This window comes from Suncus etruscus, chromosome 17 (genome assembly GCF_024139225.1).
Source record: "Suncus etruscus isolate mSunEtr1 chromosome 17, mSunEtr1.pri.cur, whole genome shotgun sequence".
NCBI classification, from domain to species: domain Eukaryota; kingdom Metazoa; phylum Chordata; class Mammalia; order Eulipotyphla; family Soricidae; genus Suncus; species Suncus etruscus.
Window position 1 is genome coordinate 43,526,508 of NC_064864.1, and position 22,871 is coordinate 43,549,378.

At 47.3% G+C, this 22,871-nt stretch overlaps 1 protein-coding gene across 1 annotated transcript in view; it reads left to right on the forward strand.

Annotated features, from left to right (window-relative positions):
• Positions 1-21,233, forward strand: part of ABCC2 (ATP binding cassette subfamily C member 2) — a 66,309-nt gene extending 45,076 nt beyond the window's left edge. Inside the window, exons 20-32 of the mRNA XM_049764382.1 lie at positions 1,787-1,907; positions 2,153-2,288; positions 3,075-3,294; positions 4,365-4,519; positions 5,592-5,747; positions 7,408-7,607; positions 11,537-11,663; positions 13,904-14,005; positions 14,810-14,953; positions 15,642-15,800; positions 16,970-17,136; positions 19,301-19,495; positions 20,803-21,233. Of these exons, the coding sequence (XP_049620339.1) occupies positions 1,787-1,907; positions 2,153-2,288; positions 3,075-3,294; positions 4,365-4,519; positions 5,592-5,747; positions 7,408-7,607; positions 11,537-11,663; positions 13,904-14,005; positions 14,810-14,953; positions 15,642-15,800; positions 16,970-17,136; positions 19,301-19,495; positions 20,803-20,932 (2,012 nt within the window). The 3' untranslated portion in view covers positions 20,933-21,233. The remainder of the gene's footprint in view (positions 1-1,786; positions 1,908-2,152; positions 2,289-3,074; positions 3,295-4,364; positions 4,520-5,591; positions 5,748-7,407; positions 7,608-11,536; positions 11,664-13,903; positions 14,006-14,809; positions 14,954-15,641; positions 15,801-16,969; positions 17,137-19,300; positions 19,496-20,802) is intronic.
• Positions 21,234-22,871: the final 1,638 nt, after the last annotated feature.

The window sequence follows — 22,871 nt, forward strand, 5'->3', positions numbered from 1 at the left end:
AAAGTGATTCCTTAGTATAGAGCTATGAGTAACCTGAGAAAGAAGGCTCAGGCTCCAAAACCAGGACCTGGAGAGACATGGATCTGGAAGCAAACACTGATGCAGGAAATAATCCACACAGTTAAAAGGGGTAAAAAACTGGTTTAGGAATTCCAGCATGCAAGCTAGGAATTCCAACATGCAAGCCAGAAATTTCAACACACAATCCAGGAATTCCAACACACAAGCCTTCCCCTCCTAAGAGGTTAGTGGAGGAAGACCAGAGAATGAATTTATGGCCTTCCTGAGACCTGGGCTTTTAATTATCAAGAACCAGACTACACTCTAGGGTGGAGAATGAATACAGAGTAGGCATATCCAACAATAATCCCTGAGCATTGTCCATTGTAGCCCCAAAGCAAAACAAAACAAAACAAAACAAAACAAAGACCCCCAAGCAGTAACAACAACAACAAAAGGATCCTAAAATGAAGCAAACAAAAATTGTTTCACTACCCCAGAAATGAGACTGATGAAGTACAGATAGTCTACTCTGAAACAGAATGATCAGAGGGCTAAGAGGAGTCTTTAATCCCAAGAATATCTATAACCCCTGGGCCAGAGAGATAACATGGAGGTAAGGCATTTGCCTTGCATGCAGAAGGACGGAGGATCAAATCCCGGCATCCCAAATGGTCCCCCAAGCCTGCCAGGAGCGATTTCTAAGTGTAGAACCAGGAGAAACCCCTGAGCGCTGCCGAGTGTGACTCCCCCGCCCCACCAAAAAAAGAATATCTATAACCCATCTAATGGCAATGCCATTAGATTATTTTATTTTGGTTTTTGGTCTGCTTCCAGCGGTGCTCAGGGTTTACTCCTGGTTCTGTACGCAGAAATTTATTTCTGGAGACCATATGGGATACCGAGATTGAAATCAGGTGTGGGCAAAGCAAATGCCCTATTCACCGTATTATCTCTCCAGCCACAAAATTCTATTAGATTTTAACATTTGGTGATAATCTTCTTGGGCTTAATACTTTATTTTTCAGGCCCATGGGCCTGGTGGTGGTATCTCCCTTTTAACTATAGTGGGCACTGTAGGCTTCTGAAATGCTTTCATGTCCCTTTCTTGAGGAATAGCACACTTTCCTAGCAGGACAGCTTGAACACCCACTTCTAGTCTGATCCCCAGTACCACTTGCACACAGACTTATATGGCTTCCCACTGCTGATTTTCTCTATTTGGCAATAACTCAGCCTCATAATTTCCTTTACTCTTCAGACTGAGATCGAACAGCAGGAGAAAGTGGTAATCTGGAGAGTAGGAATATTCCAGAAGGCACCAGATGAGGAAGTAGTTTCAGATAATAATCAGATAATAGCTGATTTGTAACATTTGTCCCACTAATCAATATGGTTCCCCATGTAGAGTTTCTATCAATTTATTTTAATTTCAAGAAGAGAATTTTAAGTTGACATTCACGCCTGTCAGTCAATTCTGGCAGTTCTTACTCTTCTGACAACCTATTGCAACTCAAGATTTCTTTCCTGTGCCAGGAAAGAAAACGAGAAATTCTTGGCCATATTCTTTCTCCCATTGGATTCCTTTCTCATCTCTCTCTTGGAAGTTCACAATGGAGAGCTCTACCAATAAATTGTATTTTTTGAGTCAGTGCTCCCATTCCACTTTGTCTCTGAGACCTTTTGCTAAGGCAGCAGGATCAAGAAAAGGCTTCTCTTCCCATAGTTCGTGTAGAAGGCCATATCAGCTTGGGCAGCTCTCCCCTAACCTCCCTGTGTCTCCTAGTCAATGAGGATAGTGAAGAAGACGAGTGTGGTCTCATGCCTAATATGGAGGAAGTTCCTGAGGACGCTGTCTCCTTGGCCATGAAAAGAGAAAACAGCCTTCGAAGAACACTTAGTCGCAGGTGGGTGATCTGCTTAGTTTGCAGTGGGCTCTCCTTTCATTTCTTCTCACTGTTTCCTGTCTCTCTGGGACTTTTCCTGAGGGCAGGGATATGGCAGGCATGCCCAGCTCTTCCTTTCTTTCCATGAACGGGAAGGAGCACTGGGGTAATCTATTTCACCCAGGATCAGACTGAAATGTGCTTTGAGGCACCGTGACATGTGTGCAAGACCCAGGAAGCCCTTGGGAAAGCTTGTCATCTTTCAGTTCTAGGTCGGGTATCAGGCATCGGAAGTCTCTAAAGAACTCTTTGAAGACACAGAATATGGCTCCTCAGAAGCAGGAGGAGAAACAAGTGAAAGGACAAAAGCTCATTGAGAAGGAATTCATGGAAACTGGCAAGGTGACCACTGCAATATGCAGCCCTGTGGGGGGTGACCCACCAAAGGCAGGGAGGGCTGGACAGATTAGAGTCTGTGGAATGTGGTCATCGTCCAGCTCCCGGATTCAGGAGGGATGTGCCTCCTGAGCCTGGCAAATCTTTCCAACATCTTCATGATGTTGGTAGCAGCTCTAGACTTTCAAATTGTACTTCCCTGGAGAATGACCTTTCTGGGAATAGTCTCACACCACATCTCATGATTTTGTTCTGATAGGTGTAGAAAATGGCAGCACTGCTTTATGGTGCAGCTCTGAGATCCAGAGAATACAAACATCTCAGTCTCGTAGCAGTAATTCAAATGATTAAAACTTAAAACCAGGGGCCGGAGCAGCAGAGCAAGCGGTTCGATCCCCCAGTGTCCCATATGGTCCCCCAAGCCAGGAGCGATTTCTGAGCACATAGTCAGGAGTAACCCCTGAGCATCACTGGGTGTGGCCCAAAAACAAAAACAAAACCCAAAAACAAAAATTAAAACCACAAAATCTGTCATCTCCAAGTTTTCTATCTTTCCCTTTTCACATCTAGATGCTCATTAATAACAGGACAACCAGTTCCCCTGCTTTGTTTCTTAGCAGTGTTCTCCTGGCCTAGTGTGGAAAGACCACAGGTTACCAAACTTTTTTCCCTACTAGTCACATTTCCACCTATTGCACTTGGGTGCTTATGACTGCCATTGCACTTGGCATTATGAGCAGTTCCTCCCAAACCCATCAGAAATTCTACTAATATGGAAGTGGGGCTTTGCAGGTGAAATCCATCAACTATCTGAAATACCTACAAGCCATTGGATGGGTCTTTATATTCTTCATCGTCTTCTCCTATGTCTTAAATTCTGTGGCTTTTATTGGATTCAACCTCTGGCTCAGTGCTTGGACTGGGGACTCTAAAATTTACAATAGCACCAACTACCCAGCCTCTCAGAGGGACATGAGAGTCGGCGTCTATGGAGCTCTAGGAGTAGCACAAGGTATGTCTGATCTAACACAGCCTGATCTCTACAACTGTGCAAATGTTAGCTTACACAATCGTGTGTGTTTTCGGGTGTTTGCATAATGTCATGCTGCTTCCATAATCTGTTTGGACCATGCATTTTGCCTGGGGTCAGGGGAAAAGTGGCCCTGGTATCTTTGACAACAATCTTTAGGAATAGGGGTGGGGGGTCAGAATGATAGTACAGTAGATTGGATGCTTGCTTTGCATTGCAGAAAACCTGGATTCAACCCCTAGTATTCCATACAGTCCCTTGAGCACTACCAGGAATGATCTCTGAGAAATGAGTCAGAAATAAGCCCTGAAGGTTGCAAGATATGGTCTAAAAACCAAAATTAAAAAAAAAAAGAAAAGTGAGCCTATGCAAACAATAATTACCACTCTAACACCGTTTTTACTGTGCTCCTTTGACTCTAATCCTTAAGAAAAACAACCCACTTAAACTTTTGAGGTTAACTTAAACTAATATGCATGTGCATGGAAATGTAAAAAAGTACTTTGCCTTCAATGTTTAGGGAGTTACATAAGTTTTATGTCTTTAGATTGCTTTGTGTGCTGCTAAGAAATATTATGTACTACAATCTGGGGACTTGAGGGACCAAGTAATTTTACATGGGTTCTGTTTTGCTTTCCTTAATGTTCTTTGGCTGAAAGTTCAAAGTTCAGATATCAGCAATGGGACTACTGAGAATTCTGTTTATGGGTGATTGTCCTTCCACTGTAACTTTACCTTGTCCTCTTTCTTTGCATCTTTGTTCTCATAATTAAAAATAAAAAATTAATAAAAAAAAAGAAAGGAACCAGTCTTCAGGGGGCTGGAGTGATAGCAAAGCAGTAGGGCATTTGCCTTGCATGCAGCTGACCCAGGATGGACTTCAATTCAATCCCCTGGCATCCCATATGATCCCCTGAGCCAGGAGTGACTGCATAGCCAGGAATAACCCCTGAGAGTCACTGGATGTGGCCCCCAAAACAAAACAAAAACAAAAGAAACTAGTCTTCAGGAATCTCTGTGCATGATACTGATGAAACTGCTTCAATTTCTAGGCCTGTCTGTACTCATGGCAAATATCTTGTGTGCACATGGTTCCAACCATGCATCCAACATCCTCCACATGCAACTGCTGAACAATATGCTGCGTGCACCCATGAGTTTTTTTGACACGACACCCATAGGTCGGATTGTAAACAGGTTTTCTGGAGTAAGTAACTAAGGGACTTAAGATGTTAAGTTTGTACGTTAAAGATCTTCCATTTCTGACAGGAAACATTAAATCTCATTTCCTCACATCCCCTGGGAAGTATTGTGTAAATCCAGTTTTTGGTTCAGCCAGCAGGCAAATGTTTCTTGAGTATTCTGGGAATACAGAGTTAAACAGCTCTGGCACTTAAAAAAGCTCACCATGGAGCAAAAGAGCAAGCGGCAAGGAAGGAACGAATGCTGACAGAACATGGCAAACACCAATATTTATGGTGTGTATCAGAACAAGAGGATGATAGGAGGACTGGAGAGATAGTATAGCGAGCAGGGCACTTGTCCTACACATGCAGCTGACTTGGTAGTATCCCCAGCATCCCAGATGGTCCCCTGAGGCCACCAGGAGTAAACCCCAAGCTGGGTTTACTGGGTGTGGATATCCCCCAAATAAAGAGGGAACAGCATCAGCACATGCTATGATTGCACAGAGGTAGAGCAAGGATAACCCTTTTGTCAGTCTGCCCCCACCCTGAAACTGCCATCTTTGATGCATTGGGAATAAGGCCATCAAAGGGCCCAGAGCTCAGTGGCAGGACTCCTGCCTCACAAGTGGAGACTGAGATTGCTGCTGCATGCACCAAGTATGATGCAGATCTGCTGTCTGGATTCTGGCAGCACAGGCCAGTGGGCAAAAGCATCACATGAAAAGAGTTTGACCCCAGTGAGCATCTCAATTGAAAAAGCATATGAGAGGTTTAGCAGGTAGAGCTCTGTGGTTATAAATGATTTAATAAATGGGACAAACAGGGAGTTCTCTAAGGGTTTCTTTGTCCAGTCTATTGAAAAGATAAGAATGGCTGCCATCTCTGTGAGGAAGGTTTCAGAAGGATGAAGACATGATAGAAGTGAGATTGTTTGGGGCTGAGCAGAATGTTCCATTGTGAATGAGGATCGCGAAACACTTGAATGAATGAAGGAATCCCTGGGAAACCAAGCTCAAAGGGCCTCAGGCTAAGATGCCAATGCTATGAGAGGTCATTAAACCACCCCCCACCTCTCCTAACTCTGCTCCCTAGGATATTTCCACGGTGGATGACACACTACCTATGTCCCTGCGCAGCTGGATTTTGTGCTTCCTGGGCATCATCAGCACCCTGGTCATGATCTGCTTGGCGGCTCCCGCCTTCATCATCGTCGTCATTCCTCTCAGCATCATTTATGTGTTTATTCAGGTAGCATTGGACAGAGCTTCCTTCCTTTTTTTTTTTGTTTTTGTTTTCTAGCAGTGCTCAGGGGTTACTCCTGGCTCTGCACTCAGAAATCATTCCTGGCAGGCTCGAGGAATCATATGGGACGCTGGGGATCGAACCCAGGATGGCCATGTATAAGGCAAATGCCCTACCCACTGTGCTATCACTTTGGCCTACCTTTGTCCATGGAAGAGCTCTCTGGGTTTCTAAGCCTTTATTCCTTCATTTAGTCCTGATCACTTCATTCCTCTTCAGCATCTTTTCGGTTCTGACACACATACTAGATGAAGAGCCACAGGGCACTGCCTGAAACTGCAGTGCCAGCCCTCCTGTTCTCACTCCCCAGAAGCAGAGTAGGACAGAGTCTTGTATGGAGCTCATACTGCTTTGAGGGTGGCTCTGAGAGAGTCTTGGTGCCCTGTAAGACCACCCTCCCTCCTCAGCCATTACAGTTCATGCTTCCAGACAAGTTGCACTTGGCTGCCTGGCTGCTCCCTTGGTTGGGGATATAAGTTATTTCTGGGTTAGAAGATGAGGTAGTGGGGAAGTCCTTGAGCTGAATTCAGACAATGCAGATTCAATTTCTGGCACCCCAGATGGTCTCCCAATCGCCTCTAGAAATGATCTCTGAGCAGAACTATGAGTCAGCTCTGAGCACAGCTATTTGCGCCTTCCCCTACTTCCAGTGCAATGAATGCAATGTAATTTGGTTTTGTTTTATTTTTGTTTTTGGCCATACTTGGTGGCACTAACGGGTTATCCCTGGCTCTGTGCTCAGAAATTGCTCCTGGCAGGCTCAGGGGACCATATGGGATGCTGGGGATCAAACCCGGGTCTGGGGCCCGGAGAGATAGAACAGCGGCGTTTGCCTTGCAAGCAGCCGATCCAGGACCAAAGGTAGTTGGTTCGAATCCCGGTGTCCTATATGGTCCCCCGTGCCTGCCAGGAGCTATTTCTGAGCAGACAGCCAGGAGTAACCCCTGAGTGCTGCTGGGTGTGGCCCCCCCAAACAAAAAACAAAAAACAAAAAACAAACCCGGGTCTGTCCCGAGTCAACTGTGTGCAAGGCAAATGCCCTGCCGCTGTGCTATTACTCTGTCCAATGCAATATAAAAAATGTTTATTTACTTGTCTCTAAACAGACACTGGAACACTTCAAGTTCAGAGCAGGTCCTGAGATCTCTGCGTTCACATGCCGGGCAGGCAGTATTGGGGCTACGAGCCTCAGCTTTGCTCCTCTATCTCTTTCTAGCCTGCCCCTATATCACTCCTGTCATTCCACTCCATTCAGTTGCCTTCTAGAGGCCACTTTTCTAACCCTGCAGAGACTGGTTTGTGACCAACTCAGGCACATTATCGAGGTGAACATGGATAAGTTGACAAAATGAGTTTGTCTTAAAAAACATCTCTCAAAATATGCCAAATTCTTTTTTTTGACCTCCTCTGTGGCTCCTAGTCCCCTGGTCATCCCCACATCTCTGTCCTGGCTCTGCTCTGCATGTTGGTTCCAGGGACAGGGCCATCCATCCTGCTCAGATGAAAGCTGTGCCCATGCAAGAACAAGGCAGCAGGACCTGGCAAGGGGAGGGAGTGATGGTGCCATAGAATTGCATGACCCACTGACTCTCACTTTTGGGTCCAGATAGTTTATGTGACAACCTCCCGCCAGCTGAGACGCCTGGACTCAGTCACCAGGTCCCCCATCTACACCCACTTCAGCGAGACTGTGTCGGGTCTGCCTGTGATCCGGGCCTTTGAGCACCAGCAGCGATTCCTGAAGCACAATGAGAAGGCAGTCGACACCAACCAGAAGTGCGTCTTCTCCTGGATCACCTCCAACAGGTAAGCTTGCCCTGCAGACTAACACCTGGGGTTTCTGCATGGTTGGCACTCACTGTGGGAGCAGGGATGTGCGTGAACATGAGGTACCAAAGAAACCAAGAGAAGATAGTGGGTAGCCTGCCCAACTGCCACAGGCCAGCTGGGTAAACTGTCTTTGCTTCTTGGTAGATAGTCTCTGGTTTTCTTCTGTGTCCTTCATGGCTGGAGCCTCTTCCCATCTAGGCAGGAGTGAAACCACATAGTAGAGCCTTGGGTAGCTCAGGCTCTAGACCTGGCAGCAGTGGACAGGATGGGTAGATGGATGTTCTCTAATTCCTGAGACTGTCTGCACTGGCAGAGCGCCCTTCTTTGGGGTGGCATTGAGTTGGCAGGGAGTGAGCTGGCAGCTCGAACTAAGAAATGGAGTCTCCATGCTGAGAAAGGGAGAATTCTCTTTTTCTCCTGTCTCCTGAGACCCTGGTGAAACACGGGGTATCCTGGATGCAGTAAAACATGAATAATAATCCACATGAATCTGAGGGGTTAAGGGCAAACTAAGGCTGCTCTGTGGAACTTGGAACTTGGAGGGTTAGGAATTTGCTGGAAAGGTAGTTTATTTCTGAGAGTTTATTGTTTTCCAAGAAGGAATCAGGCCTCTACCTCAATCATATTGCCTACCTTCCCTATCCATCTTTGCCCCCAACCTCATCCTGGTTTCCTCATTGTGGAATAGGTATAGGCATTGCTTGTTGGTATACACACCAACATGGTGGGTACATTTTATTCAATAAAGTCCTTTTCTTCATAGTGGGGCCACCTCTTTTGCTGTTTGGGGACTAGAGATCAAGTCCAGAGCTTCATACGTGCAAGATGTTTGCCTACTACTGTGCCCATCTCTGACCCTGGTCAAGTCATTGTAAATTAAACAGTCTCTGGTTTTGGTCTCTGCAAGTGGCTGCAACCTTTAGAGCACCCCCTAACTGCTTCCCTGCTGCATGCAGGACAGCACACTCCTCCCTTCTACTGATTTGCAGAGGCAGTTGAGGCAGCGCTGAAGCAGCTGTCTCCCTGTCTGCTCTAAAATAATATTTGGGTTTTCATGAACTGGAGGTAACACCCAGCAAAACTCCTTCCTTTTTGCTCAATGGTCACTCCTGGTGGTGCTCTGGGGATCCTCTATGGTTCTGGGGATCAAACTGGGGTTGACTACATATAAAGGAAGCATCTAACCCCTGTATTATCTCTTTAACCTCTGCTTGGAATATTTGTTGAGATGCACAGTTATTTATCTTGGTTTGGGGGCCACACTTAGGTGCTCTCAGGGCTTGTTCCAAGCTCTGTTCTCAGGTAATGCACCTAATGAAGTTCAGAGGGAACTTATGGGGCCCTGGGGGTCAAATCTTGTCTTGCGTGTGGTTGGCCATGTGCAAGACAAGAGCCTTACTACACTCTGGCCTCAATATACACATTTTTGGATCCCATCCTATACACTAAAATCCTATCTCCTGCGGGAAAGTACAAAATTTTGCATGAATTTTTGTATTATAATAGTTCCCGGGCCCGGAGAGATAGCACAGCGGTGTTTGCCTTGCAAGCAGCCGATCCAGGACCAAAGGTGGTTGGTTCGAATCCCGGTGTCCCATATGGTCCCCCGTGCCTGCCAGGAGCTATTTCTGAGCAGACAGCCAGGAGTTACCCCTGAGCAACGCCGGGTGTGGCCCAAAAACCAAAAAAAAAAAAAAAAAATAGTTCCCGCAGATAATTATTTTTCTTCTTCTTCTTTTTTTTTTTTTTTTTGGTTTTTGGTTTTTGGGCCTCACCTGGTGATGCTCAGTAGTTACTCCTGGTTCTGCACTCAGAAATTACTCCTAGGGCTGGATAGATAGCATGGAGGCAGGGCATTTGTCTTGCATGCAGAAGGACAGTGGTTCAAATCCTGGCATCCCATATGGTCCCCTGAGCCTGCCAGGAGTGATTTCTGAGTGTAGAGCCAGGAGTAACTCTGAGCACTGCCGGGTGTGACCCAAAAGCCAAAAAAAAAAAAAAAAGAAATTACTCCTGGCAGGCTTGGGGGACCATATGGGATGCCAGGAATCAAACTCGGGCCCATTTCAGGTTAGCCACATGCAAGGCAAACATCCTACTGCTGTGCTATCTCTCCAGCCCCAAAAGAATTTACTTTGAAAAAAAAAAAAGAGTTTACTTTGGGGATGAGGAGATGACTCCAAAGGTTTAGTACAAGCTTTGCATGTGTGAACCCCCAATTTTATCCCCAGCGCCATCGTTGTCCCCCCAAGAATTGTGTTGAATGTAGACTCTACTACTGCTAAGTGTACTCCCAAAACAAAGCAAGTGATTTGCATCTAAAATCCAGGGTGTTGGGGCTGGAGCAGTAGCATGGAGCAGTAAGGCATCTATCTGCCTTGCCAGTGCTAGCCGAGGACAGGACTGTGTGCGGTTTGATCCCCTGGTGTCCCATATGGTTCCCGAAGTCAGGAGAGATTTCTGAGCGCATAGCCAGGAGTAACCCCTGAGCATCACTGGGTATGACCCAAAAACCAAAAAAAAAATTTTTTTTTAAAAATCCAGAGAGATAGCATAGAGGTAAGATGTTTGCCTTTCATGCAGAAGGACGGTGGTTCGAATCCCGGCATCCCATATGGTCCCCCGAGCCTGCCAGGGGTGATTTCTGAGCATGGAGCCAGGAGTGGCCCCTGAGTGCTGCCGAGTGTGACCTAAAAAAACAAAAACATGGGGCCGGGCGGTGGCGCTAGAGGTAAGGTGCCTGCCTTGCCTGCACTAGCCTTGGACGGACCGTGGTTCGATCCCCCGGCGTCCCATATGGTCCCCCAAGCCAGGAGCAACTTCTGAGCAAATAGCCAGGAGTAACCCCTGAGCGTTACTGGGTGTGGCCCAAAAACCAAAAAAAAAAAACAAAAAACAAATAAACAAAACAAAAAATCCAGGGGATGGAGCAGTGGCACAGGGCATAAGGCATCTGTCTGCCTTGCTCGAGCTAGCCTAGAATGAACTATTGTTCAATCCATGGGCATCCTATATGGTCCCCCAAGCCAGGGCGATTTCTGAGTGCATAGCCAGGAGTAACCACTGAGCATCACCGGATGTGACCCAAAAGCTACCCCCCCCAAAAAAAATCCAGGGTGACACAAAAGCCATAATATTAGCCACAGAGCTTGGAATTTCTGGGCCATGTGACAACTCCAAAATTTTCAACACTGTCATTTGAGTAGAAACACACCAAATTAGACATCAACATGAATTCAAAACCACCTTATGTTCAGAAACAAAACAACAGAAAATCAAATAGCAGCAAATCACTTAACAAATCTTCTGGCAATGACTTAATGACCTCAAGATACATTAATTTTCTTTGTTTGTTTTTGTTTTGGGGTCACACCTGGTGACTCTCAGGAGTTACTCCTTGATATGCGTTCAGAAATCGCCCCTGGCTTGGGAGACCATATGGGACACTGTGGGATTGAACGGAGGTCCGTCCTGGGTCAGCAGTATGCAAGACAAATGCCCTACTGCTGTGCCATCACTCCGGCCCCGAGATACATTAATTTTATAAATTTTCTTATTGTTATAATTTTTCATTTAATGATTTCATTATCACTTACCTGAAAACAAGCAATCTAAAATATATTATTTTGTGCATGTCAAGAAGGTAGACTTGGGAATGGGTGGAGGGAATTTTACATTGGTGGTGGAGTTGGGCTTGGAACAATTGTATTATGAGCAACTGTATAATACGGTCTTTAAATAAAGTAATTTACAAGAAATAAAAAATAAAATTCAGGATGAAAGACCTAAGGAACACAGGATAGAGTGGAGTTGAGGCATTTTCTGAGAGCACACTCCCCCACTCAGCATTCTGGGGTGCCGGTTGGTGAGGAGGTGTGGAAAATGAGTCCCTCTCTGCTCTTTAGGTGGCTTGCGATTCGTCTGGAGCTGGTTGGCAACCTGATAGTCTTCTTCGCTTCCTTGCTGATGGTGATCTACCGAGGAACACTGAGTGGGGACATTGTGGGCTTCGTTCTGTCTAATGCCCTCAATGTGAGTACCATGCTTGGGTAGGGCAAATTAACCTCTGTTGAGCCGCTATATCTAGAAAACACATGAAGTCCCAGCTCTTCCTTTCTTGATCCAGGTGGATGAGGGCGGACCAATCTGCTGGGCCAGATCTCATCCATTCTACGTCTCCTGGGCATCCTCCTTACCTTTCTTAAAAGGAACTGGTGCCATTTGTAAAAATGAGCATAAATGTGTTTCTCTTAGCTGTTAAAAAAAGCAATTTCAGCAGCCTAACAGAGGGGAGTGAATGAGAGAAATTAAGAGATTAAGAAATTTCATTGCCAGGAAGGTAGCTCAAAGGCCAGAGCATGAGGCCCTAAATTTGATCCCTGACCCTCATGCCCCTGGCCTACCACTGTCAGGTCTAGCTCTGGTGACCCTGGGTACTGCTGAACCCCAAAGAGCACCAAATTGGGCCGGGAAGGTGGCGCTAGAGGTAAGGTGTCTGCCTTGCAAGTGCTAGCATAGGACGGACAGCGGTTAGATCCCCCGGTGTCCCATATGGTCCCCCAAGCCAGGGGCGATTTCTGAGCGCATAGCCAGGAGTAACCCCTGAGCGTCAAACGGGTGTGGTCCAAAAACCAAAAAAAAAAAAAAAAAAAAAAAAGAGCACCAAATTTTCTAGCTGAGTACTAAGCATTGGACATGATTAGAATCAGCTCATCCTTCCTGATCACAAAGACCCCTTTTAGCACCAGTAAAAGACCCACCTCAGTATCTGGGCCCTCCAGAGTCCAGAATTCTGTGGGTTACTCTGGCTTCTCAGTGAGGAAGGGGGCCCTTTTTCCCCAAAAAAATAATGATTTCTTATGCTTTTGGCTAATAGTTTTCTATCTCTTTGCTTGAACTGAGTCAACAGAATAGGAGTTAAGAGATTTTTATTTTGCAGGAGGGCTGGGATAAAGCTCAGTCTTACACTGGTTTTACATGCATCAGAACCTGGCCTCTCCAGCACTGCATTTAAAAAAGAGAGAGAGAGAAGAAAAGAAGTCTTGTCATAATACCATGATGTGAAAGTTACCCAAAAGTTCTTTGAATAACATCTCTGCTTTCCTTAAACCACAGAATAATTGGAGTGAATTTGTATAAGAACACAGAGTCTGGTCAAATTTTATAAGACATTCCTAGTCAACTAGGGGCTCAGGTTAGATGTTTCCCAGCACCCAGAAGAGTGGCAGATGCTACAATAAACATGTGGCCAGCTTTCAGGGAATCTTCGGGAACTCACTATGGGAGGTTTATATAGCTCCTAGCAGGCACTTTGGTTCCGTCTTCAGTGGAAGTTGAGTAGGCTAATGACAGATACCCACAGGACTGTCACTCAGTTAGGTCACTATGTTCCTAGTGTAATTTCGCACACCCCCTTGCTTAGACCATTAACCTGGGACAGATGGACCAAGACTGGGGAAAAATTAATTTGAACCAACACTTACAATATAGTTTAACCTACTCCAAGTGACTTTTCCGTGTCCCTATGCGGCTTTTTACCTAGGTTAGGGTAAAAAGAAACTGGCCTGAGTAGCCCATAGAACCCTGAACTCTAGAGGGTCCAAATCCTGAGGAACCTCTTAATAGTGGTAAAAGGAGTCTTTGTGATCAGGAAGGATGGGCATCCCAGCAGATAAGGAGAAGAAAGGACCATGTGAGCCCCACCTGGAGGGAAGGATACTGGAGGGAGCTTCTGTCCATCAGAAGGAGTTAGGGGAGCTTCTCCCTTCCTGTTTACACCATGCTGCCCACCCCCTACTCCACAGGGTTGCCAGGCTCAAAGCTTCGAGACTAGCTCTGGGCTGGCCAGTTGCAGCTTGGGTTGGCCAGTTCAACCCACAGTCCCCCACATCGTGTTGCCTCCCCAGTTCTTTCACACAGGAGCACCGAGTTCTTCTCCACATCTTCCACTCTCACTTCTTTCCCAATAAGACCAGAGGACCACTTCCACTCACCACCTTCTCAAAGCATGGGTGGAGTTGGGTCCAGCAATAGGCTGTTTGCTGTTCGGTTTTGGGGCCACACCTGGTTGTATGGCTCAGAGCTTACTCCTGGCTCAGTGCTCTTGGCACGGCCTACGGGGACCCTAGGTATTGGGGATTCAAATCTGGGAGTGTGGGCCATGTGCAAGGCAAGCACCCTACCCCTGCTCTATGGCCATGGCCCCAGGATTGTGGTTTAACTGGCACAGCTATATTCTAAGTCTGAGATGACCTTTCACTGTTTTGCTGTAGATCACTCAAACCCTGAACTGGCTAGTGAGGATGACCTCAGAAGTGGAGACCAACATCGTGGCTGTGGAGCGAATCAACGAGTACATAAAAGTGGAAAGCGAAGTAAGGGGTGTCAGCAGAATCTGGGGAGCAGGCAGAAAGAGCAGATGTGAGAGCAGATCTTCAACTTTTCTAGAGAGTCCATGGGGGCTCCCCTGTTTCTCTTGGTCTCACTTTAAAGGCCTTTCTTGAAGCCTGGAAAGGAAACAGGAAGGGGAAATTAGACAGCTGCTCTGCTCTGGAGAGCCAAAGAGGAACGTTTTCATAAGGTTTCTCTAAAACATATCAATGCCAGCGCTGCAGTTTATTTCTTGTCACCCAGTCTCTTCTTCAGTAGTGCCTCTGGCCCAACTAAAGCATCATTGGAAATTTGGGCAACATAGCCATTTGGGTCATTATTTTTGCTGGCAATTATTTATTGAGTTAGCTTCTCATATGCTTTTATTATTTTCATATTATTATAAAAGGTACATGCCATCCATGGGACATCTCAGTGAGAACCACTGGTGGCATGTATCTTTCTTTCTTTCTTTTTTTTTTTTTTTTTGGTTTTTGGTTTTTGGGCCACACCCAGCGGTGCTCAGGGGTTACTCCTGGCTGTCTGCTCAGAAATAGTTCCTGGCAGGCACGGGGGACCATATGGGACACCGGGATTCGAACCAACCACCTTTGGTCCTGTAGGCTGCTTGCAAGGCAAACGCTGCTGTGCTATCTCTCTGGGCCCGGCATGTATCTTTCTATGGCTAGCGCATTCTATGCACACAAGTGGTTTGGGCCACTGCCACACTCCTCTTGTTCTATGACATGCATCCCAGGAATATTGTGTGAGCACTTCATGGAAGGCTCATCTTTTCCCACCCCTGTCAGGCTCCCTGGGTGATGGAGAAGAGGCCTGCAGAGGGTTGGCCCAGCAAAGGGGAGATTCGCTTTAACAACTATCAAGTGCGGTACCGGCCCGAGCTGGATCTGGTGCTGAAAGGGATCACATGTGACATCAAGAGCACAGAAAAGGTAGGTGGAGCGAAAGAAAGGCCTGGATATTGTCATCAGTTCTTGTGATCAGAGAACAGTCAGGTACCAAGGAGGCCTGCAGTTGGACTCCTAGTGTAGGGTGTAGGGTGAATACAGTCACCGCTAGGGGGCAGGCTAGGATGGACTCACCATGTTGCTGAGGGCAAGGGCTTTTTCCAGGAGAGAAAGAGTCAGAAGTAATCAGGGACCATCCGGCCTGGGTGTCAACACATGGGGACAGCAGTGTGGAGTATGTATGTTTTGCTGGGACAGCAGTGTGGAGTATGTATGTTTTGCTTCTCCTGGGCACTGCTCAAATCAGTCTGGGAAAGGATGCTGAGTTTGGGCTGGGGTGGAATCTGCTTCTCCACTGATGGGCAACTGACTCCTCACTTCTAAACAAGGACTTAAAAACTCCCAAACTCTAATGTCTCATATTAGTTATGGCAATGGTAGCTGTTGTGGACCTTCCCACTCACACAGTTGTAAGGATTCTGATATTCAGTGTCTGATATTGGTGTCTGATATTCAGGCCTTTTCTATGGGAACTCAAGTCAATTTAACATCTCAGAGATGAAGTGGCCCTTTTCCCCCTGTGATTATGGATATTCCAGTCTGAATTAAAGACATCCCTCTCCTTCCCCCCATTCACCTGGCAAACTAACCTGCAGAGAAATTCTGTTTGCAGATTGGTGTGGTGGGCAGGACAGGAGCTGGAAAATCCTCCCTGACAAACTGCCTCTTCAGAATCCTAGAGGCTGCAGGCGGCCAGATCACTATTGATGGGCTGGACATCGCGTCCATCGGGCTCCACGACCTCCGGGAGAAGCTGACCATCATCCCTCAGGTGAGCTCAAGAGCTGTGACATGGCAGGGTCGTCTTGTGTCAGTTCAATGGCCATTGTCATTTCTACTTCTCTGCTAAAAACACGGTTTCCAGGACTTTGCTCCACTTTTGTGTCACTGCCTGAATCTCGCCAGCAGGTGGCAGCAACACTACAGAAGTCAAGTAGAGCCATGATTATCTAGCTGAGCACTTCTGTAGCCCATCACCATTCTCCAGACCTTTGCAATCAGCATTAGCTATTTCGCTGCTGAAGCTTGAAACCATTAAGCTTTATGCTGGCCATTTGCTGCAGTTAAAAGACAGGAGAGGGAATTTGCTGCAAGTTTCTGCCAGCAAGCAGAAAGCTTAGTAGTGCATCAGCAACAAGACAGCCATAAAGCTCACCATAAAGGTCAACTCATGGATCTTTCGGAGGCAGGCTTTCCTTGGGCCATGGGTCAGATCCTCAGGGAGCCTTCTCTGCTCACTTCAGCCAACAGAGTCCACTGGGGTGGTCTTTTCTCCAGTCTTTTCAAAAGCATCATCCACCTTTCCTGTCTGCCCTGGTTCTCCCCTACCTCCATACCAGAAGGTCTCATTCTTCCTATCATTTGGATGTAGGGTTGGGAGGTTCCCAGCAGTTTTTGAGGGATCCATGGGATGGAACTCTGGGCTTTTCTGTACACAGTGTGTGTTCAGCCTTTGAGCTATTTTTTTCCCTGGTCATTCTCCTACATCCTAGCAGATTTAGAAACCCAGGAATAAATTTAAAAACAGCAGCGAGGAGTCCTTTATGCTGTGCTCCCTCAGGGAGGAAATCAGGGACTTGGCCTTTAGCAGGAAAAGCTTTAAGGAATATCTCACAGGGCTGGAGAGATAGCACAGTGGTAGGGTGTTTGCCTTGCACATAGCTGACCCAAGACAGAAGGTGGTTTGAATCACGGTATCCCATATGGTCCCCTGAGCCTGCCAGGAGTGATTTCTGAGTGCAAAGCCAGGAGTAACCCCTGAGCAAGGCCGGGTATGACCCCAAAACAAAACCAAAACAAACAAACAAACAAGAAAAAAAACGAAGCATCTCAGACCAGTTCCCCCCACCCTGCATCCCCACCCGACTTCCTACTGGCCGCCATCACCAAGGGTCTTTTCCTGGACACCAACCCATTCTCCTCTGGTCTGTGTGCCTACAGGACCCCATCTTGTTCTCTGGAAGCCTGAGGATGAATCTAGATCCTTTCAACAACCACTCGGATGAGGAAGTTTGGAAGGCCTTAGAGCTGGCCCACCTGAAATCCTTTGTGTCCGGCCTGCCCCTGGGGTTGTCCCATGAAGTGACAGAGGCTGGCGACAACCTGAGGTAATGTTTTATCATCACCTCTTACCCACACAGTTCTTAAGAGGCTATGTGTGCTGAATGCTTCTGGGAAGCTTTGTTAGTAAATGAACCTCAGGCCGGACCCCAGGAGAATCCTCAGACCTTACCTCAGCCCAGCTCCACTGAGACTTGGATGAAGATAGTCTGGTTTCAGGGGAGCAAGACTGATCATGGGGTTCTAAAGGGTCCCCAGAATGTTCCACAGCTCCAATGTGGGGGTAATGTGGGTGGGGTCAGGGATTGCAGTGTCCAGTGCAGTATCCAGACACCCTGAAACTGCCACACCCAGCCTCAGCTTTAGAGCTCTGGCTTCTTTCAGAACTTTTCTCTTTGCTCTATGCTGCCCATTCTGGCTTTCCCTGGGGGGCTTGTTTGCCAGTTTGTGGGTTGATCTGATAATTTCCCACCATGTGGGCCAGACCCTCAAGCATAGTAGGGTCTTTTTAAGAGACAGATAAAGACCGGAGTGATAGGACAGGGGCTTAGGAATTTGCCTTGCACACAGCTGACCCCAGTTCAATCTCTGGCACCTCAGATTGTCCCTTGAGACCATTATTCCTGAGTGCAAAGCCAGGAGTAACACCAGAGCACTGCCGGTGTGGCCTCCAATCTCCCCCAAAATAGAACCAATGCCCACCTCCTGCCCAGTCCTTTCTGGGGGACCCTAATGGGCACCACCACTAATTTGACCTTAGATTTAGTCTGGAGCTGTGAAAAGTGAGTGCTGGGGAAGATCAGAGTGGGGAGCTCTGTGGTGCAGAGAGTTGGCAGCTGAAATCTGGCTGCAGCCTGCTGCTCCCTTGAAAGTCCTTCATAAGACAGGAGCAGGAGCAAATAAGGAGCACTCTCTTCTTGGGGTCTCTACTCTTTTGTTTTAGAGAACACCCCAAGGTCCATCCCATCTCTTGCAGAAATGTTCTTAAGAGTCTCAGAACTTGGCCATCTCCAGTTTAATGTGCTCCCTAATGACCACCCCAGGAGAGAGTGTTTGGCAGGGTCCCCTTCTCTCCACATCATTTCCCAGGGCCTCTTAGTCTAAGTAAGTGGTCCAGCTCTCATTATGGGCTTTCAGCAAATTGAAGTGATTTTCATTTGACAAGCACATTTGGATTCCCCTTAGGTCGCCTCTCCCACCAAAGATTCACCTTCATTAGAGAGCTGGGTCTAGGATCCAGGCCTTGAACAAATAATTAGTCCAGAGACTAGAACCGCACATTATAGTAATAGTCGGGCTTGCTGAGGCCACTCAGAAATGCCATAGAGGCCTCTAGTGCAGCAGATCTTAGAGTGCTGGGTTGGGCAGACCTGCTGAAGTAAGCATGCACTCTCCCTGGTCTGGGACTGCAGTTGCTTCCGCTCTAGCTTTGCTTTCCCAATCCCCCCAAATGTGAGATTCCTTGGGGTGGACTTACCAGAAAGATGTGACCTTCTGATGATGATGTCCCCTTCTGATAATGGCATTTCAAATACAATTTTCAAATTAAATACCTACATGAGAACCCAGAATGATAGAACAACAGGTAGTGTTTGTTTTGCATGTGGCCAACCTGAATTCAATCTCCAGCATCCCACATGGTACCCGAGCCTGCTAGGAGCAATTTCTGAACACAGAGTTAAGAGTAACTCCTAAGCACTGCCAGGTATAGCCCCAAAACAAAACAAAACAAAATAAAACAAAAACCAAACAAACAAAAAACCTATGTGGGCTTTTGAATAAGTAGGGAAAGTTTGGAAATCTTTGCCCTTGTTGGCTTGTAAGAGAGGCTAACACATGGTGGCAGTATTGTGGATGACGGCTTCCTACGTCCATAATTCCAACACTACACCCATCACCAGTGTCTAGTAGTGGGTTTTATTTATTTATTTATTTTGGTTTTTGAGTCACACATGGCAGTGCTCAGGGGTTATTCCTGGCTCTGCACTCAGAAATTGCTCCTGGCAGGCTCCTGGGGGACCATATGGGATGCTGGGATTCGATCCACTATCTTTCCTGGATTGGCTGCCTGCAAGGCAAAATGCCCTATCACTGTACTATCTTTCTGGCTCCTATAGCCGGGGTTTTGGTTCTGGACAGAGCTAGGGCAGTTCCCTGGGTGAGTTCCCTGAGTTCCCCAGGGCTCACACTTTATCTTTGCTTTGGCTGCAGCATCGGGCAGAGGCAGTTGCTATGTTTGGCTAGGGCTCTGCTGCGCAAAACCAAAATCCTGATTATGGATGAGGCCACAGCAGCAGTGGATCTGGAGACAGACCATCTTATTCAAATGACCATCCGAAGTGAGTTCGCCCACTGCACGGTGCTCACCATTGCTCACAGACTGCACACCATCATGGACAGCGACAAGTGAGTAGGCAACCCTGGGTGGGCACTGAAGCCTTTTGCTGGTACGAGGTTCCCCAAGGCACAGCACAGACTTTCCTAGGCTCCCAGTGGTTGGGGAAATGGGGGCAGAGACACTTACAGTGATCTGTGCCCATGTCCACTTGGGGCTGATGCCTACAGCCTTGTGCCAAGTTGGGGCAGTGTCTGGAGTCTGAGGAAACAGTCCCTGTTCTGCACATGGAGAAGTGCATGTGGACCTTCCCTCTGACATGGACTCTGGGCTGCTGTGCCTGAGCCATGACCGGAGCATTCTGCTCCTTCCGCTTGGGACAGACATCCAGTGCTTAAAACTGGGCTGACATTAGCAATCTTGGAAACTTTGGTGCCACCCTTTTTGTTGTTATTTTGGGGGCCATAACCAGTGGTGCTCAGGGTTTACTCTTAGCTCTGTAATCAGGGATCACTCAGGGAACCATATGGGGTGCTGGGGATGCCATGCCTGCTGTACTATCACAGCCCCAGGAAGCTCCCTTAGAATTGGGTTATACCCTGATTTCCTTTATACATGCTTGTGATGTTGGGGATCAAAGCCAAGAACTTGTGCCTGTAAGATATGTGCTCTACCACTGAGCCACACACCAGCACCCCTTTTTAGAAACCTGATGTGGTAGTTGGAGAGATAATATATAATAGAGGGGTTAAGGCACTTGCTTTGCACATGACTGGCCCAAGCATCAGCTATGGAGCACTGCCAGGAGTGATTCTTGTGCACAGAGCCAGGAATAAGCCCTAAGCACCACTGCATATGGCCCAAAAGACAAAAGAACAGAAGTCAATGTAAGTGACCTCGTACTGCATCCGTCCTGCTACTTGGCTGATGGTCTCCACATCTTATAGTCATGGCTGTGATGACTGGGGTCACCTCACTTGATTGTGACGTGCCAGAGAGCATGCACCTCCCCGTAGTGCTCACTTTCCATGGCAGGTCCATCAAGATGGCTCTGGGAGGGCTGGGGCAGAGGTGTGGACTGAATGTGCAGCCCTGTGCAAGTGGGGTGTGTGTGTGCTCCACCACCAACCAGCCCCAGGCTTGTCCTCAGGATTCTGCATTGCTGTCCTAGACAGCAATGAAAATGTCTGTGCTGATGAGGACACCCCAGCCAGGCTTCACTCAAGGGCACTAATTTATAGTTTGTGACTTGCCACAACCTCCCTGGCTGGTCTTCTTGATCTGGCATTCGAGGTGCTTCTGAGGGGTCCTGTGTGTGAGGCACATCCCTACATCCTGGCCTCAGCCTTCTCAGATTCATCTTTCTGTCTGGTTTCAGAGTCATGGTCTTAGACAAAGGACAGATCGTGGAGTACGGCAGCCCGGAGGAGCTACTGCAGAAGTCTGGACCCTTTTATTCCATGGCCAAGGAAGCTGGTGTGGAAAATGTGGACAGCACAACCCTGTGACCGCAGGACCTTGTTCTAGAAGGATGCTCAGGTCCTTCCTTCTGAACTTGAGTGCAAGTGGGAAACAGTCCTTTTTCAGAAGAACCATGCCAGGCACTGTGCCCACTACCCAGGTTCAGAAAAGGAGTGTTTTGGGGGTTACCAGACCTCCCGACTCAGGAGTCCACTTTGATCTCACTCCTCTCCCACTGCCTCCAACCCTTGATGACCACCACGTGTGCCAGGGAGGCCCCAAACTTCTGTATATAGCCCTAAACAATGTATATTTTCTAAAAGCCAGATAAATGCCTGGCACCTGCTACCTGTATTCTCTGACAATCTGACTTTTTTTGGGGGTGGGTACACTATTACTTTCTTTTCTGTAGCTATACATGGAGGTGTTCAAAGAGCTGCTCTGACTGAGTGCTCAAGGTTGTTCCAGTCATGCTCAGGGACTATCCAGTCCTGGGAATCAAACCCAGGCCCTCCACACGCAAAGCATGTGCTCCAGCCCCACTGCCACTCCTGAGACTTGCAGTGGGTATCTGGTTTGGCCAGTTTATCCATTGAAGGTGGGGTACTCCTAAGCACTGCTAGAGGGACTTGGGAGCACGGTCTGTGGATACTAGGCTCAACAGTTAGATGGATCAACGCTTGGGCCTAGGGGAGCTTGGGGCCACCAGGGTCACTTACAGGGCCAAATAGTGCAGGGGGTAGAATTCAGGTCCTTGTGCCTGCAAGTCCTAGGTGGATAGTCCTCAACCTGTTGAGTATGTGCTGGTAACTCAGTGAAGCATAACTTTATATTTTCATTTTATTTATTTTTTGCTGCACCAGCAATACTACTGGCTCTACACTCAGGAATCACTTCTGGTGGTGCTTGGGGAACCATATGGAAAGCTGGAATTGAACCCTTGCAAGGCAAATGCAGTACTATCTCTCTGGCCTTCAGCTATCACTTGCTCCTGGCAGGATCGGAGGATCATATGGGATGCCAGGAATTGATTGAACCTGGGTCCATCAGGCAAATGCCCTACTGCTGTGCCATTGCTCCAGCCCCTCTATCTACATTTTCATGGTCATTTATAAAGGTTTCTTGTATTTGGGGGCTGTTTGAATTTTTTTTTTAAGAGACAGGGTTTCGCTATGTTGCTCAGGCTGGAGTGCAGTGGCTATTTACAGGCGCGATCCCACTACTGATCAGCATGGGAGCTTTGACCTGCTCTCCTTTCGATGCATTTTTATTATGTATTTTGGGGGGCCTTAATGGCAGTGCTTAGGACTTACTCCTGTGAGGCCTCAGGGGACACTATGGGTCATTTGGGATCAAGCCTGAGTCAACCACATGCAAAGCAAATACCTTACCTGCTTTTTTTTTTTTCTTTTGGTTTTTGGGTCACACCCAGCAGCGCTCAGGGGTTTACTCCTGGCTCTACACTCAGAAATTGCCCCTAGCGGGCATGGGGGACTATATGGGATGCCGGGATCGTCCTTCTGCATGGAAGGCAAATGCCTTACCTCCATGCTGTCTCACCGGCCCCAACCTGCTTTTCTATCATTCCAGCCCTTGAAGGTGTTTGGTGTGTGCCTATTAATTGCAATATCTGCATTGTTTGCCATGAGTTCTTTTTCATTGTTTCCTTTTTAGTGCTTTGTTTTCTTTTCTTTCCTTTTTTCCTTTTTTTTTTTTTTTTGGTGTGTGTGTGGGGCAGTTCTCAGGGGTTACTCCTGGCTCTACACTCAGAAATCGCTCCTGGCAGGCTCGGGAGACCATATGGGATGCCGGGATTCAAACCACTATCCTTCTGCATGAAAGGCAAATTCCCTACCTCCATGCTATCTCTCTGGCCCCTAGCTTCTTTAATTTTTGAAGTAACAGAGAATGGAACTCAGAGCCTCATCATGCAAGGCTTTAACTTTACTATAGAGTCATATCTGTACCTCTCGCTGGCTGCCCACC